The sequence below is a fragment of the Lepus europaeus genome, chromosome 7 (genome assembly GCF_033115175.1).
Source record: "Lepus europaeus isolate LE1 chromosome 7, mLepTim1.pri, whole genome shotgun sequence".
NCBI lineage: Eukaryota > Metazoa > Chordata > Mammalia > Lagomorpha > Leporidae > Lepus > Lepus europaeus.
Window position 1 is genome coordinate 128,719,464 of NC_084833.1, and position 15,775 is coordinate 128,735,238.

The 15,775-nt window shown below is 40.0% G+C and overlaps 1 protein-coding gene across 1 annotated transcript; it reads left to right on the forward strand.

Moving 5' to 3' along the window:
- Window positions 1-537: 537 nt before the first annotated feature.
- Window positions 538-9,808, forward strand: LOC133764022 (zinc finger protein 260-like). Its single transcript, XM_062197671.1, has 6 exons — window positions 538-598; window positions 3,549-3,641; window positions 6,951-7,021; window positions 7,423-9,061; window positions 9,255-9,351; window positions 9,622-9,808. The coding sequence occupies exons 1-6, from the start codon at window positions 538-540 to the stop codon at window positions 9,806-9,808; spliced, it is 2,148 nt and encodes a 715-aa protein (XP_062053655.1).
- Window positions 9,809-15,775: the final 5,967 nt, after the last annotated feature.

Here is a 15,775-nt window from a genome sequence, read left to right on the forward strand (position 1 = left end):
CATTTCTTTTTACTTTTACACTATTATTTTACAAAATTTGTAGATAATGCTTTGGTTAAACCAATGATAACTTCTGTTTAATCTCTGCCACTTAATATAGGTGGGTGCATTTTCCTATGTATTTCCATTTTTACAGGCTTATTCTTCCACAGTGAAGCTGATGTTTTCTTGCTTAATGTATTTATTATTCTTTATTAATTCTATTATATTGGTTTTTTCCCACTGTTCAGTGCAGAAGGAAACCAGAGGGTTTTTTTTTAAGATTTCATTTATTTATTGAAAGAGTTGTAGAGAGAGAAAGTCTTCTATCTGTTGGCTCACCCTCCAAATTACTGCAAAGGCCAGAGCTGAGCTGAACCAAAGCCAAGACCCAAGAGCTTCTGGGTCTCCCATGCAGTTGCAGTGGCCCAAGGACTTGGACCATGTTCCACTGCTTTCTCCGGACATAGCAGAAAGCTAGATTGTACATTGAGCAGGCAGGACTTGAGCCAGCACCCACATGGAATACTGGCACTGCAGGCAGCAGCTTTACCCATTATGCCACAACGTTGGCCTCCAGAGTTTTCTTTGAACTCCTGCCATTCACCTTCTCTCTCAGGTATGATTCTGGGTCCTCTACATGTTTCTAAGAGGAAAGAAAATTAACATATCACCTCTAAGTGATTTTTTAAATTATTCCCCAGCTTGTCAGTACTCATTTTAGGTGTTCAATGTTAGTTTACTTATTTTTTTAGATTTTTTTTATTTATTTGAAAGTCAGAGTTACAGAGTGGCAGAGGGAGAGAGAGAGAGAGTCTTCCATCTGCTGCTGGTTCACTCCCCAGTTTGCCACAATGGCCAAAGTTGCACTGATCCAAAGCTAGAAGTGAAGAGCTTCTGGGTCTCCCACATGGGTTCAGGAGCCCAAGGACTTAGGCCATCTTCTACTGAATTCCCAGGCCACAGTAGAGAGCTGGATTGGAAGTGAAGCCACTGGGACTTTAACTGGCACCAATATTGGATGCCAGCACTGAAGGCAGTGGCTTTACCTGCTATGCCACAGTACCGGTCCCAGTATACTAGTTAATTAAAATGGAAAATATGGGGCCAGCTCTGTGGCTCAGTGGGTTAATGCCCTGGTCTAAAGCATTAGCATTCCATATGGGCACCGGTTTGAGACGTGGCTGCTCTACTTCTGCTCCAGTTCTCTACTATGGCCTGGGAAAGCAGTGGAAGATGTCCCAGGTCCTTGGGCCCCTTCACCCATGTGGGAGACCCAGAAGAACTCCTGGTTTCTGGCTTCAGATTGGTGCAGTTCCAGCCATTGCAGCCAATTGGGGACTGAACCAGCAGATGGAAGACCTCTCTCTGTCTCTCTGCCTCTCCTCTCTCTGTGTAACTCTGACTTTCAAATAAATAAATAAATCTTTAATTTTTTTAAAATATAAAAATAAACATAAAATTTGTTCTCATGGAATACACAGAAATGAATTATGAATTTGGCATGATTATGAAACATTACTGTCATCTATAATAATGCAGTTTGGTCTCTTGTCTTTCTGTTGCTATAGCAAAATATATATTTGTTACATGAATTGAGTTGAAACTAAGCACAATATGCTACATTTTTGGAGTCATGTTGTCTGAAACAGTCTACACATAGATGATGTACTGAGCAGTGTTTTAGTGCTACCTATGAAGTAAACACTTAGTATTCTGAAAGAAGAAGAGTTATCTAGTGCTAAAACACAAATCAGTTATGTTTGGTTTTGAATTGTTAGAGTAGTGGAGTCCTTAATACCTTTGAGAAGCTGAATTGGATTCTTGAATAGGATAAGGAATGTGTGGAGAAAATAATCTACTAGAGGCTAATTTATTTTTTAAGATTATTTATTTGAAAAGCAGATTTACAGAGATTGGGAGGGACATGGAGACAAAAGGAGATATCTTCTATCTACTATATAATTCCCCAAATGCCCGCAATGGCTGGGACTGGACCAGGCCAAAGCCAGGAGCCTGAAACTCCATGGGTCTCCCAAACTGATGGAAGGGTCCAAATACTCAGGCCATTTTCACTGCTCTTTCAGTCAGATTCGCAGGGAATTGGATTGGAAGAAGAGCAACAATGACTCAAATCCTGTTTACATGGGATGCCAGTATTGATGGTGGAGGCTTAGCCTGCTGGATCACAATTCTGGTGACTTTTGCAGGTTATTAAACAAATCTCTAAGCACTTTTCTCAGTGAGTCACAAATGCAGATTGTACTGCAGACAATCCCAGGTTCTCTTTTTGGGCAAATAATTCCATTGCTTTCACTTTAATTATGTATGATGTTATTACAAATGTTTATCATTTGAATGTTTTGGGCAAGTATTTCCATTGCTTTCACTTTAATTAGGTATAATGTAATTTCAATTGTTTATCAGTAGAATAATCGTACACAAGGGCAAAAGCTAATTTGTATTCTTTGTCTTACCTGTATTTTCTCTCTTACTTAAAAATATTATTAGCTTGATAGAGAAAAAAGTTGATGGACTGAGAGATAGAGAGCTTTGACACATTAATTCACTTCCTAGATAACCACAGCAAACAGAGGTGGGGCAGGACTGAAGCCAGGATTGAGGAATGGAATCTAGGCCTCCTTCATTGGTGACATCACCACTGCTTCCCCAGGTCTTCATTATCTGGGGGCTAAAAACTAGAGTTGGCATTGGAAATCAAACATAGACACTCTGAGGTGGCATCATAAACACTAAGCAAAATATCTGCCCCATCTTTTAATATATTTTTCCCTGACATATTGGAAATGATATGCATGGTGCTTTCCTGGAAATTATTTTCTGTTCATTCCCATCATAGTTTCACTGATGGTTTCTTTCCTTTTTTTCTCAATGCTTCTACATACTTCTCCTTAACATTGCCCATTCAACAGTCAATATTGCCCTCTTTTAGCCTGCTGTGCAATTCCTCTTGACAGATGTGGCCTTTGTGATTTGAACCTCCTGTTTCCCTCCAGCTTGGGCATTTCTCACAGCCTGTAGATCATGGGTTTGATCTGTTGAATGCTCTGTGTGGCTTTCTAAACACTCAACAAGTCTAATGTGAAACCATATCCTTCCTTTTTTCCTTCATATCCACAAAACTGTCAGTGTTTATTTTGTGACAGAGTTAACATGTTGACTGGAAGTGTAATATTATAGGTGATGATAGCATTTGAAGACCTTGCTGTGTACTTTACATGGGAGGAATGGCAGAAAATGAACAATGCTCAGAAAATCCTGTACAGAGATGTGATGCTGGAGATCTACAGCAGCCTGTTCTCCTTGGGTGAGTGACACCCCTCACATGCCGAGAGATAACATTTTATTGCTATTTGACAACTAAGGGAACACTTTATAATGTTTAATATTGGGCAGGTATAGAATTTGAGTCCATGAATAATCTGATATCTACCATCTTACAAAAGATTCAAATTGGAACATTTGTTGCATAGCTCCTGGGCCAAGCTGTAGCCCTTTAAATAGCCCAGGATAGTGATTTCATAGTCTTATATTGTTTCCATTAATAGGGCACTGTACTACCAAACCTGACTTGATCTTCAAGTTGGAGCGAGGAGCAGAGCCATGGATGGTGGAAGAATGCCTGAATCAGAGCCTTTCAGGTCAGTCTGCACATAAGGGACAGGGAGGCCAAGGCAGAAAGTGTGCAGATGTTGACTGGTGTTCTTTCCATGAATTTTTCTCAAGCCTTACTCCTGATAACAGCTGGTTTTCTGCATCAGACACAGGCATTTAGAGATACCAGTATCTTTCTAACTTTTGTTGTTAGTGAAGATGTTCTTTGATTAAAAAAAAAAATCCAGTCATTTTCTGATGTTACTAAGGCTTTTATCTAGGTTTGATACATTCCCCCAATTCTAACTTCTCCTTCTCCTTCTCCACACTTTCATACCTTTTCCTCATGCACTTATTAGTTCCTTCAGTGCTTGTTAATTAGGCAACATACAGAAACTTATTTTTTAAGATTAATGTTTCTGTTATTTTAAAGATTTATTTATTTATTTATTCAAAAGTCAGGGAGAGAGAAGAAGGAGAGGCAGAGAGAGAAAGAGAGAGAGAGAGAGGTCTTCCATCCACTGGTTCATTTCCCAATTGGCTGTCATGGCTGGAGCTGCACTGATCTGAAGCCAGGAGCCAGGAGCTTCTTCCAGGTCTCCCACATGGGTACAGGGGTCCAAGGACTTGGGCCATTTTCTACTGCTTTCCCAGGCCATAGCAGAGTGCTGGATCAGAAGTGGAGCAGCAAGGACTTAAACTTGTGCTCATAAGTGATAGTGGCACTGCAGGTGGTGGCTTTATGTGCTATGCCACAACGCTGGCCCCTGGAAACTTATTCTAACTCATTGCTCAGATTGAGTTCCCACTCATGATTTTGCCCAGGCATAGAACTTTCTCAGGACTGAAACAATAAATGTGAACTCTCTCTTTCTTAAGTTTCTTTCTTTTTTTTCCTTTGTGCATCTCAAATAAATAAGAAAATTATAGTCTGTTGGAAACATTTGAGTAGTGAGCTTATAGCTGGCAAACCTCTGTTTCAGTCTGTCTTTATCTCTCATTCTGTCTCTCTGACTCTCAAGTAAGTAAATAAGTAAATGCTAAAAGATGGTCATGTGGCCAGCACTGTGGAGCAATGAATTAACATCCTAGCCTGATGTGCCGGCATCCCATATGGGCACCAGTTTGAGACCCAGTTGCTCCACTTCCAATCCAGCTCTCTGCTATGTCCTGGGAAAGTAGTAGAAAATGGTCCAAGTCCTTGGACCCCTGCACCCGAGGGAGACCCAGAAGAATTCCTGGTTCCTGGCTTCAGATTGGTGCAGTTCCAGCCATTGTAGCCAACTGGGGACTGAACCAGTAGATGGAAGACCTCTCTCTTTGCCTCTCCTCTCTCTGTGTAACTCTGACTTTCAAATAAATAATTAAATCTTTAAAAAAGATGGTCATGAGTAAGCCTCTGTGCTATGACATCAGAAATTATGAAGCTAGGAATGACACCATGGTGCAGTGTGTTAAAGCTCCAGCCTGCAGCACTAGCACTGCATATGCGTGCCAGCTCAAGTCCCAGCTGGTCCTCTTCTAATCCAGCTCTCTGCTAATGCACCTGAGAAAGGAGCAGAGGTTGGCCCAAATCCTTGGCCCCATGTACCCATGTGGGAGACAAGAAAGAAACTCCTGGCTCCTAACTTCATCTTAGCCCAGCATTGGTTGTTGTGCCCATATGGGGAGTGAACCAGCAGATGGAAGGCTTCTCTCTATCTCTCTCTATAATTCTAGCTTTCAAATAAATAAAGTAAATCTTTGAAAAAAGGAAATCATAAACTAAGCATGAACTTATATAAAACATGAAAATAAGTGATCCTAGACTCACCAAGAAAGTAATGAGATTTTGAGACCCAAGGTCAAGTAGCCTCATCATGGGTTTATGTTGAGTGGCTCAGATTTCTTTAAGGGTGGAGTTTGAAGTATGATTTCTCTCTTATTTTTCAGTATCATTGAAAAATAAGCAAATAAAATGATAAGAAAAACATAGGAAATGAAGCTTTCAGTGAAAATAGGAGGCAACAGATCTAAACCCTCCAAAAATTCAAATTACCACACAGGGATGTTTATAGAAAGAATTGAGAGGAGGTAACCAGCACTGGTGATTTCAGAATGAGCTAGAAAACACTTTTCAAAGAAGATGAGCACATCCCGGTTTGCAGAAACAAATTCTTCAATCTGATTGGGAGTGTTTTGGTATATTGAGACTTTTCTGTACCTGTTGTACTTCTGAGAAGCTAAAGGTGTTGGGTGTCCTTAGGAATTTGAGGAAGCTGTCATAGAGTAGAGACAAAGTAGTTTTTCATTTGAAAAATCCCACAAATGATGTTTACCTAGGAAGACTGAACATGAGACAATCATAGATTCAAATCATACTTCTTAAATATTGTCCTGCTTAAAATACAGGCACATTTCACTCTTCTCCACCTGCAAGTAAATGATCAGTAAAACTTTTTCATGTTTATGGTTGAAATATCAGAGAAGCAAAAAACACACAATTTTTATAAAAATAAACTGGAGAAAAAAGGTAGGGAAAAATGGTTGCTAGGTAGTGGGTGAATATTTTTATTAAATATTTGTCCATTCTTTAAAATGTTTTATAGTTATTGCATATTTGTGAAAAGCAGAGTGATAGTGAGAGGAGAGAGAGAGAGAAAGAGGTCCTCTATTAGCTCACTTCCTAGATGCCTGCAATACTTAGGTCTAATTAGTCTGAAGCCCAAACACTAGAATTCATCTAGTCTTCCCTGGTGTCTCACAGGTTCCCAGGCACATGAACCATTATCTGCTTTCTTCCAGTTTACATAGGCAGAGAGCTGTACTGAAAGCAGAGTAGCCAGGGCTCAAACTGACACTGTTTTGAGATGCAGGCATCCCACACATCATAGCACAAATGTCATTCCACCATCCTTGACAAATTACCAGAGTAAAAAAGATCATGTTTGAACATTCAGAAACCTCATGGTATATTAATATATTAAGGAGAAAAACCATATAATGGTTATAAAAAGTAACTCATACTGATTTTGTGAAAATCTTATGCCACTTGGATAACAAGTAACTTCATTCCCTTTACATGAGTATGCCAGGAGAAACAGTTACATGTGATTCCATGACATGATTGCTTTTTTTCTCATTTCAGTGGTCATGAAAAGGGATGACCTGATTAGGATCAACCAGGAAAGTCAGGACAAAAATCTGAATCAGGATTCTATGAAAAATAACAAGACATCAGCTCTCAAGAGAGTTGAATTAAGAAAAACACTTAGTTTAAATTCAAGCCATATTCCAACACTGATTATTGAAAAGAGAACCTATTCAGGATTGAAGCCTGAGGAATGCAATAAATGTCACACTGTGTATCCCCCCAGCGGGCCTGATCAACTACAGGCTGGAGAGAAATTTGATAACACTAAGATACCTGGAAATTCTCTCCAGTTCTGTGAGCCTCTTGCTCAGCATGACAATATCCACATCATGAAGCAGCCATTTGGACCCACTGGACAAGCAAAAGTCTTCACAAGAAAGGTGTTCTGTAAATCTGAGAGGGTTCATATGGCAGAAAACTGTAATAAATCAACTGTCACTTTTGGAAAAGTAACTCAAATAGAAAAAGCTATCCATGAAAATTCTAACCTCAATATGCATCAACAAAATCACACAAGAAAGAAATTTTATAAGTACATTAGGTATGTTGAACCTGTCATTCACCAGTCATATCTTGCAATAAATGACAGACTAAATACAAGGGGAAAACTCTACACATGTAAACTTTGCGGAAAACCACTCAGTTTTAATTCACCTTATGAATGTAATGACTGTGAAAAAGCCTTTGGACAAAAGTCACACCTCATAAACTATCAGCGAAGTCACACAGAAGAGAAACTTTATAAATGCCTTCATTGTGGAAAAGGCTTTCTGTGGAAGTCAGTCCTCATAGTACACCAGAGAATTCACACAGGGAAGAAACCTCATAAATGTAATGACTGTGGAAAAGCCTTTGGAAGAAAGTCAGACCTCCTCATACACCAGAGAATTCACACAGGAGAGAAACCCCATAAATGTAATGACTGTGGAAAAGCCTTTGGACGAAAGTCGAACCTTGTAATGCACCAGAGAATTCACACAGGGGAGAGACCCTTTGAATGTAATGACTGTGGAAAAGCCTTTGGACGAAAGTCACACCTCCTCATACACCAGAGAATTCACATAGGAGAGAAACCTCATAAATGTAATGACTGTGGAAAAGCCTTTGGACGAAAGTCGAACCTTGTAATGCACCAGAGAATTCACACAGGGGAGAGACCCTTTGAATGTAATGACTGTGGAAAAGCCTTTGGAAGAAAATCAGACCTCCTCATACACCAGAAAATTCACACAGGGGAGAAACTTCATAAATGCAATGACTGTGGAAAAGCCTTTGGAAGAAAGTCATGCCTCATAGCACACCAGAGAATTCACACAGGGGCGAGACCATTTGAATGTAATGACTGTGGAAAAGCCTTTGGACAAAAGTCAAACCTTGTAATGCACCAGAGAATTCACACAGGAGAGAAACCTCATAAATGTAATGACTGTGGAAAAGCCTTTGAACAAAAGCCAGACCTCATGAAACATCAGCAAATTCACACAGGGCAGAAACCTCATAAATGTAATGACTGTGGAAAAGCCTTTGGACAAAAGTCATGCCTCATAGTACACCAGAGAAGTCACACAGGGGAGAGACCCTTTGAATGTAATGACTGTGGAAAAGCCTTTGGACGAAAGTCAAACCTTGTAATGCACCAGAGAATTCACACAGGAGAGAAACCTCATAAATGTAATGACTGTGGAAAAGCCTTTGGACAAAAGTCATGCCTCATAGTACACCAGAGAAGTCACACAGGGGAGAGACCCTTTGAATGTAATGACTGTGGAAAAGCCTTTGGACGAAAGTCAAACCTTGTAATGCACCAGAGAATTCACACAGGAGAGAAACCTCATAAATGTAATGACTGTGGAAAAGCCTTTGGAAGAAAGTCAGACCTCATGAAACATCAGCAAATTCACACAGGGGAGAAACCTCATAAATGTAATGACTGTGGAAAAGCCTTTACACAAAAGTCACATCTCATCATACACCAGATAATTCACACGGGGCAGAAACCTCATAAATGTGATGACTGTGGAAAAGCCTTTGGACGAAAGTCAGATCTCATAATGCACCAGAGAATTCACACAGGGGAGAGACCCTTTGAATGTAATGACTGTGGAAAAGCCTTTGGACGAAAGTCAGATCTCATAATGCACCAGAGAATTCACACAGGGGAGAGACCCTTTGAATGTAATGACTGTGGAAAAGCCTTTGGACGAAAGTCAAACCTCCTCATACATCAGCGAATTCACACAGGGGACAAACCTCATAAATGTAATGACTGTGGAAAAGCCTTTGGAAGAAAGTCACACCTCCTCATACATCAGGGAATTCACACAGGGGAGAAACCTCATAAATGTAATGTCTGTGGAAAAGCCTTTGGACAAATGTGATGCCTCATATTACACCAGAATTCACACAGGGCATAAACCTCATGAATATAATGACTGTGGAAAAGCCTTTACACAAAAGTCACACCTCATCGTACACCAGAGAATTCACATGGGGCAGAAACCTCATAAATGTAGTGACTGTGGAAAAGCCTTTGGACAAAAGCCAGACCTCATCATACATCAGCGAATTCACACGGGGGAGAAACCACATAAATGTAATGACTGTGGAAAAGCCTTTGGCTATAAGTTAGTCCTCATGATACATCAACGAAATCACAGGACAGAAACTTCATGAATGTAATGACTGAGGAAAAGCCTTTGTATAAAAGTCACATCTCATATCACACTAGAGAATTCACACAGGGGAGAAACCCCATGAATGTAAGGACTTTGGAAAAGCCTTTGGACAAAAGACAAACCTCTAATCACAGCAGAAAATTCACAAGGGTAAAAAACTCATGATTGTAATAACTGTGGAAAGCATTTAGCTGTAAGTCAACCTTCATTGTGCATCAGAGAATTCACACAGGGCAGAAACCTCATGAATATAATGATTGGAAAATCCTTTGGACATAAGTCAAACCTCATAATGCCCCAGAGCATGCACACAGTGTTGAAACTTCATGAGTGTAATGACTGTGGAAAAACTTTTGATTTTAAGTTCCAACTCGAATTGCATCAGAGGATTCACACAGCGAAATAATATTATAAATGTAATGACTGCAGAAAAGCCTTTTTCTATAAGTTATACCTCATATCAAAACAGAATTCACACAGGGCAGAAACCTTACGAATATAATGAGTGTGGAAAAGCCTTTATAAATCATATGTTATAAATCATATGTTATAAATCATAGCTCATATCACACCAGAGAATTCATACCGGGGAGAAACTTCATGAATGCAATGACTGTAGACAAGCCCTTGGCAATAAGACACATCTCAGAATGCATCAGAAAATTCACATGAACAGAAACCTTTTGAGCATAATGACTTGGAAAGCTTTTTCCCATAATTTAGCCCTCATTGCACATCATCTAATTCATATGAGGGAAAACACTTTGGATATAATGCATATGGAAAAGCCTTTATCCATAAGTAACACCTCATAAAACATCAGAATTCACATGGGGGAGAACCCTTATGAATGGAATGAGTGTTGGAAAACTCTGCCAAAATCACACAATATAACATCAGAGAATTTGTTACATGGTGGAAATCTTGTAATAAATGTGGGAAAACCTTTTCTCAAAAAGAATACCTCATAACACATGTAGTTCAAACAAGGGAGAGAATTTAAGAATGTAATGAATGTGAAGGACTTTTCCCAAAATTAACATAACCATGTGACAGAGCCTTTTGCTGGAAGTTACATCCCATACAATAGGCACTCCCAGGAGGAAGAAAGGTTGGGACCAGCACTATGGCACAGTAGGTTAAAGCCCTGGCCTGATGTGATGACATACCATGTGGGCAATGGTTCTAATCCCGGCTGCTCCTCTTCTGATCCAACTCTATGCTATGGACTGGGAAAGCAGTAGAAGATGGCCCTGCACCCATGTGGGAGATGCAGAAGAAGCTCCTGACTCCTGGCTTTGGATTGTGGCAGCTCCAGCCATTGCATCCATCCAGGGAGTGAATCAGTGGATGGAAAACCTCTTTCTGCTTCTCTGTCTCTCTGTAACTCTTTCAAATAAATAAAGTAAATCATTAAAAAATGAAGAAGTTCGGAAATATTATTAGTGTGACAAAAAGCCATTTGTCAGAAATCGATCATTATACATCACAGAATTCACACAAGGGGTTTCTTAGGAGTGTAATGAATGTGGAAGTATATTTTCATGGAATTCAGGCTTGCATAAATATGCTATTCAAAAAAGGTGATATCCTTCAAGTGCAGTAGATCTGAAAAGACCATAGCCAGAAATTAAACTTCAGGCTGTTGCTGTGGAACAATAGGTTAATCCTCCTCCTGTGATGCTGGCATCCCATATGGGTGCCAGTTCTAGTCCCAGCTGCCCCTCTTCCAATCCAGCTCTCTACTGTGGCCTGGGAATGCAGTAGAAGACAGCCCATGTGCTTGGCCCCTGCACCCACATGGGAGACCAGGAAGACGCACCTGGCTCCTGGCTTCAAATCAGTGAAGCTCTGGATATTGCGGCCATTTGAAGAGTGAACCAACAGAAGGAAGACTTTTCTCTCTGTCTCTCTCACTGTAGCTCTATGTGTCAAATAAATAAATAAAAATCTTAAAAAACAAGAAATTAAACATCAACAAACACCAGAGAATTCATACAGTAAAATGTCAATTTAATTAGTGTGAAAAAATTCTTCTGCCATTAATCAATTCACATGAAGAGATTCAGAAATGAGAAAACCTACATGAATAGAAAAGTCATGTACCATACATCACCTCTCAGTGGTTACCTGACAACTCACAGTAAGAAAAAAAAAATCCTATGACTGTATTTAAGGGAAATACCTGTATTATTAGGCAAACTTCCACAAAACATAGCAAGATTACAGTGAGAAGTCCCTGAAATATAATTTGTCTGGAAGAATTCTTTGGTGGAATCACACCTTAGTAAGTATTGGACAGTTTTCTTTCTTTTTTTTAACTTTTATTTAATGGATATAAATTTCCAAAGTACAGTTTATGGATTACAATGGCTCCCCCCATAACTTCCCTCCCACCCACAACCCTCCCCTTTCCCGCTCCCTCTCCCCTTCCATTCACATCAAGATTCATTTTCAATTCTCTTTTTGTACAGATCAATTTAGTATATATTAAGTAAAGATTCCAACAGTTTGCCCCCACATAACAACACAAAGTGAAAAAATACTGTTGGAGTACTAGTTATAGCATGAAATAATAGTGTACAGCACATTAAAGACAGAGATCCTACATGATATTTTTTAAATTGATGAATTTTGTATGCAATTCCCAATTTAACACCATTTTTTTTATTTTCAATTATCTTTATATACAGAAGATCAATTCAGTATATGCTAAGTAAAGATTTCATCAGTTTGCATGCACACAGACACACAAAGTGTATAAATACTGTTTTAGTACTAGTTATAGCTCCACTTCACATTGGACAACACATTAAGGACAGATCTCACATGAGATGTAAGTACACAGTGACTACTGTTGTTGATTTTACAAGTTGACACTCTTGTTTATGGTGTCAGTAATCTCCCTAGGCTCTAGTCATGAGTAGCCAAGGCTATGGAAGCCTTTTGAGTTTGCCGACTTCGATCTTATTCCAACAGCGTCATAGTCAAAGTGGAAGTTCTCTCCTCCCTTCGGAGAAAGGTACCTCCTTCTTTGATGGCCCTGTTCTTTCCACTGGGATCTCACTCGCTGAGATCTTTCATTTAGGTCTTCTTTTTATTTTTCCAGAGTGTCTTGGCTTTCCATGCCTAAAATACTCTCATGGGCTCTTCAGCCCGATCTGAATGCCTTAAGGGCTGATTTTGAGTTCAAAGTGCTCTTAAGGACATCTGCCATTCTATGAGTCTGCTGTGTATCCAGCTTCCCCTGTTGGATTGTTTTTCCCTTTATGATTCTATCAGTCAGTATTAGCAGACACTAGTCTTGTTTAGGTGATCCCTTTGACTCTTAGGCCTGTCAGTGTGATCAATTGTGAACTGAAATTGATCACTTGGACTAGTGAGATGGCATTGGTACATGCCACCTTGATGGGATTGAGTTGGAATCCCCTGGCATGTTTCTTACTCTACCATTTGGGGCAAGTCCGATTGAGCATGTCCCAAATTGTATGTTGAAATGAAATGGACACTATGAGAAAGAGTGACTTGATAGGCCCTTGCCCTGAATGTTGATGTACAACTTAATACTTTATCTATTTTAGTATTTTTTGTTCTAGTTAATACTGTTGGTTGTACTCTATAATTAACACACAATTATTCTTAGGTGTTTAAATTTAACTGAAAAGTGATCTATGGCCAGCGCCGCAGCTCACTAGGCTAATCCTCCGCCTTGCGGCGCCAGCACACCGGGTTCTAGTCCCGGTCGGGGCACCGATCCTGTCCCGGTTGCCCCTCTTCCAGGCCAGCTCTCTGCTGTGGCTAGGGAGTGCAGTGGAGGATGGCCCAAGTCCTTGGGTCCTGCACCCCATGGGAGACCAGGAGAAGCACCTGGCTCCTGCCATCGGAATAGCGCGGTGCGCCGGCCGCAGCGCACTACCGCGGCGGCCATTGGAGGGTGAACCAACGGCAAAAGGAAGACCTTTCTCTCTGTCTCTCTCTCTCACTGTCCACTCTGCCTGTCCAAAAAAAAAAAAAAAAGAAAAGTGATCTATGTTAAATATAAAAGTGGGAATCAGAGAGGGAGGAGATGTACTTTTTTTCTTTTTTTAAACTTTTATTTAATAAATATAAATTTTGAAAGTACAACTTTTGGTTTATAGTGGCTTTCCCCCCCATACCCTCCCACCCATCTGCAACCATCCAATCTCTCACTCAATTTCCCAACCCATTCTTCATCATGATTCATTTTCAATTATCTTTATATACACAAGATCAACTTGGTATATAATAATTAGAGATTTTAACAATTTGCACCCACACAGATACACAAAGTAGAAAGTAATATTTGAGTAGTTTTTTAAATTTTTTTTGACAGGGGAGTTAGTGAGAGAGAGAGAGACAGAGAGAAAGGTCTTCCTTCCATTGGTTCATCCCCCAAATGGCTGCTACAGCCAGTGCACTGGGCTGATCCAAAGCCAGGAGCCAGGTGCCCACCCTGGTCTTCCAGAAGGGTGCAGGGCCCCAGCACTTGGGCCATCCTCCACCACCCTCCTGGGTCACAGCAGGGAGCTGGACTGGAAGAGGAGCAACCTGGACAGAACCAGCACCCCAATTAGGATTAGAATCTGGTTTGCTGGTGCCGCAGGCAGAGGATCAGCCCAGTAAGCCACAGCACCAGCCTGAGTAGTAGTTTAGCACTAATTCGCATAGTACAACACATTGAGGACAGAGATCCTACATGGGGAGCAGGTGTACAGTGATTCCCATTGTTGATTTAACAATTTGACAGTCTTATTTATGATGTCAGTAATCACCCAAGGCTCTTGTCATGAGCTGCCAAGGCTATGGAAGCCTTTTGAGTTCACAAATTCTGACCTTATTTAGATAAGGCCATAATCAAAGGGGAAGTTCCTCCCTTCAGATAAAAGTATCTCCTTCTTTGATGGCCTGATCTTTCCACTAGGATCTCACTCACAAAGGTCTTTCATTTAGCAACCTGGTTATTTTTAAAGTAACAAGCTGATATAAGTGCAAATGAAAATGCAAAGAATCTAGTATAGCCAAAATAACTCTGAGAAGATAATAAAATCAAAAGGATGATTTTTTAGTGTTATAAATGTATACTAATCTAAAGTGTGCTGTTGTCATACAGAAACCCAGACAGATGAATGGAACACAAAAGAGGTTCCATAGAAGATCCAAATACAAACAGTGAACAGGTTTTCTACAGAGGCACTATTGCAGTGCAGGGGGGAGAAAGTATAGCCTTTTCAACACATGGTGCTATCACAATGAGATACTAATTTCCAATAAAATAGCTTCTATTTACATATTGAAAAGAAAATATGCCACAGATCTAACTGTAGTACTGAAAACTACAATAATTCCAGAAAAAAAATTATAGAAGAAAAAATTTTTTACTTTAAGTTAGGCGAAGATTTCCTAGGTACAAGAAAAAATTAAAATCTATAATTGACTACAGGGATAATTTACACTTAATCAAAGTTTAAAACTTCTTTTCTTCAAGTCTTATTTATTTATTTGAAAGGCAGAATTACAGAGTGGCAGAGGGAGAGAGGGAGAGAGAGAGGGAGATAGTCCATTTGCTGGTTCACTCCCCAGATGGCCACAATGGGCAGAGCTGGGCTGATCTGAAGTCAGGAGCCAATAGATTCTTCTGGATTTCCCATGTGGGTGCATGAGCCCAAGCACTTGGGCCATCTTCTACTGCTTTCCCTGGCCATAACAATGAGCTGGATCAGAAGTGGAGCAGCCAAGACTCAAAGTCGTACCCATATGGAATGCCAGCACTGCAGGCAGCAGCTTTACCCACTATGCCATTGCATGGCCCCAAAAACTTCTTTTCAAAATACTGTTTAAGGAATGAAAGTCAAAGCAAAAAAAAATCCTTGAAAAATATACTATGGGACCAGCTCTGCAGCATAGTGTGTAAATCTTCTGCCTAGAGTACCAGCAACTGGGGAGTGAATTGCAGATGGAAGACCTATCTCTTTCTGCCTCTCCTTCTCTGTGTAACTCTGACTTTCAAGTAAATAAATAAATCTTTCTTAAAAAAAGAAAAAGGAAAAATATACCTGATAAATTAATGGTATCCATAATATACAAAAACTTTTATAGTGCAATACATAAGATGCCAACAAAACAACCCTTAATTCTAAAATAGTAAGCATGTTAGAAATAGTTCACAAGAATGGGGCCATCAAAGAAGGAGGTACCTTTCTCTGAAGGGAGGAGATAACTTCCACTTTGACTATGACCCTATCGGAATAAGACCAAAGTCAGCGAACTCTAAAGGCTTCCATAGCCCTGGCAACTCATGACTAGAGCCTAGGGAGATTACTGATGCCATGAACAGGAGTGTCAAATTGTTAAG

Bases quoted from the DNA above. Each gene is read 5' to 3' on its own strand.
- LOC133764022 (XM_062197671.1), top strand. From the start codon at position 538: ATGCCACAACGTTGGCCTCCAGAGTTTTCTTTGAACTCCTGCCATTCA. The intron at 9,062-9,254 runs CTCATAAATGTA...ACTGTGGAAAAG, and splicing joins AATTCACACAGGGGAGAAAC to CCTTTGGACAAAAGCCAGAC. The intron at 9,352-9,621 runs GTTAGTCCTCAT...ATTGTGCATCAG, and splicing joins GGAAAAGCCTTTGGCTATAA to AGAATTCACACAGGGCAGAA.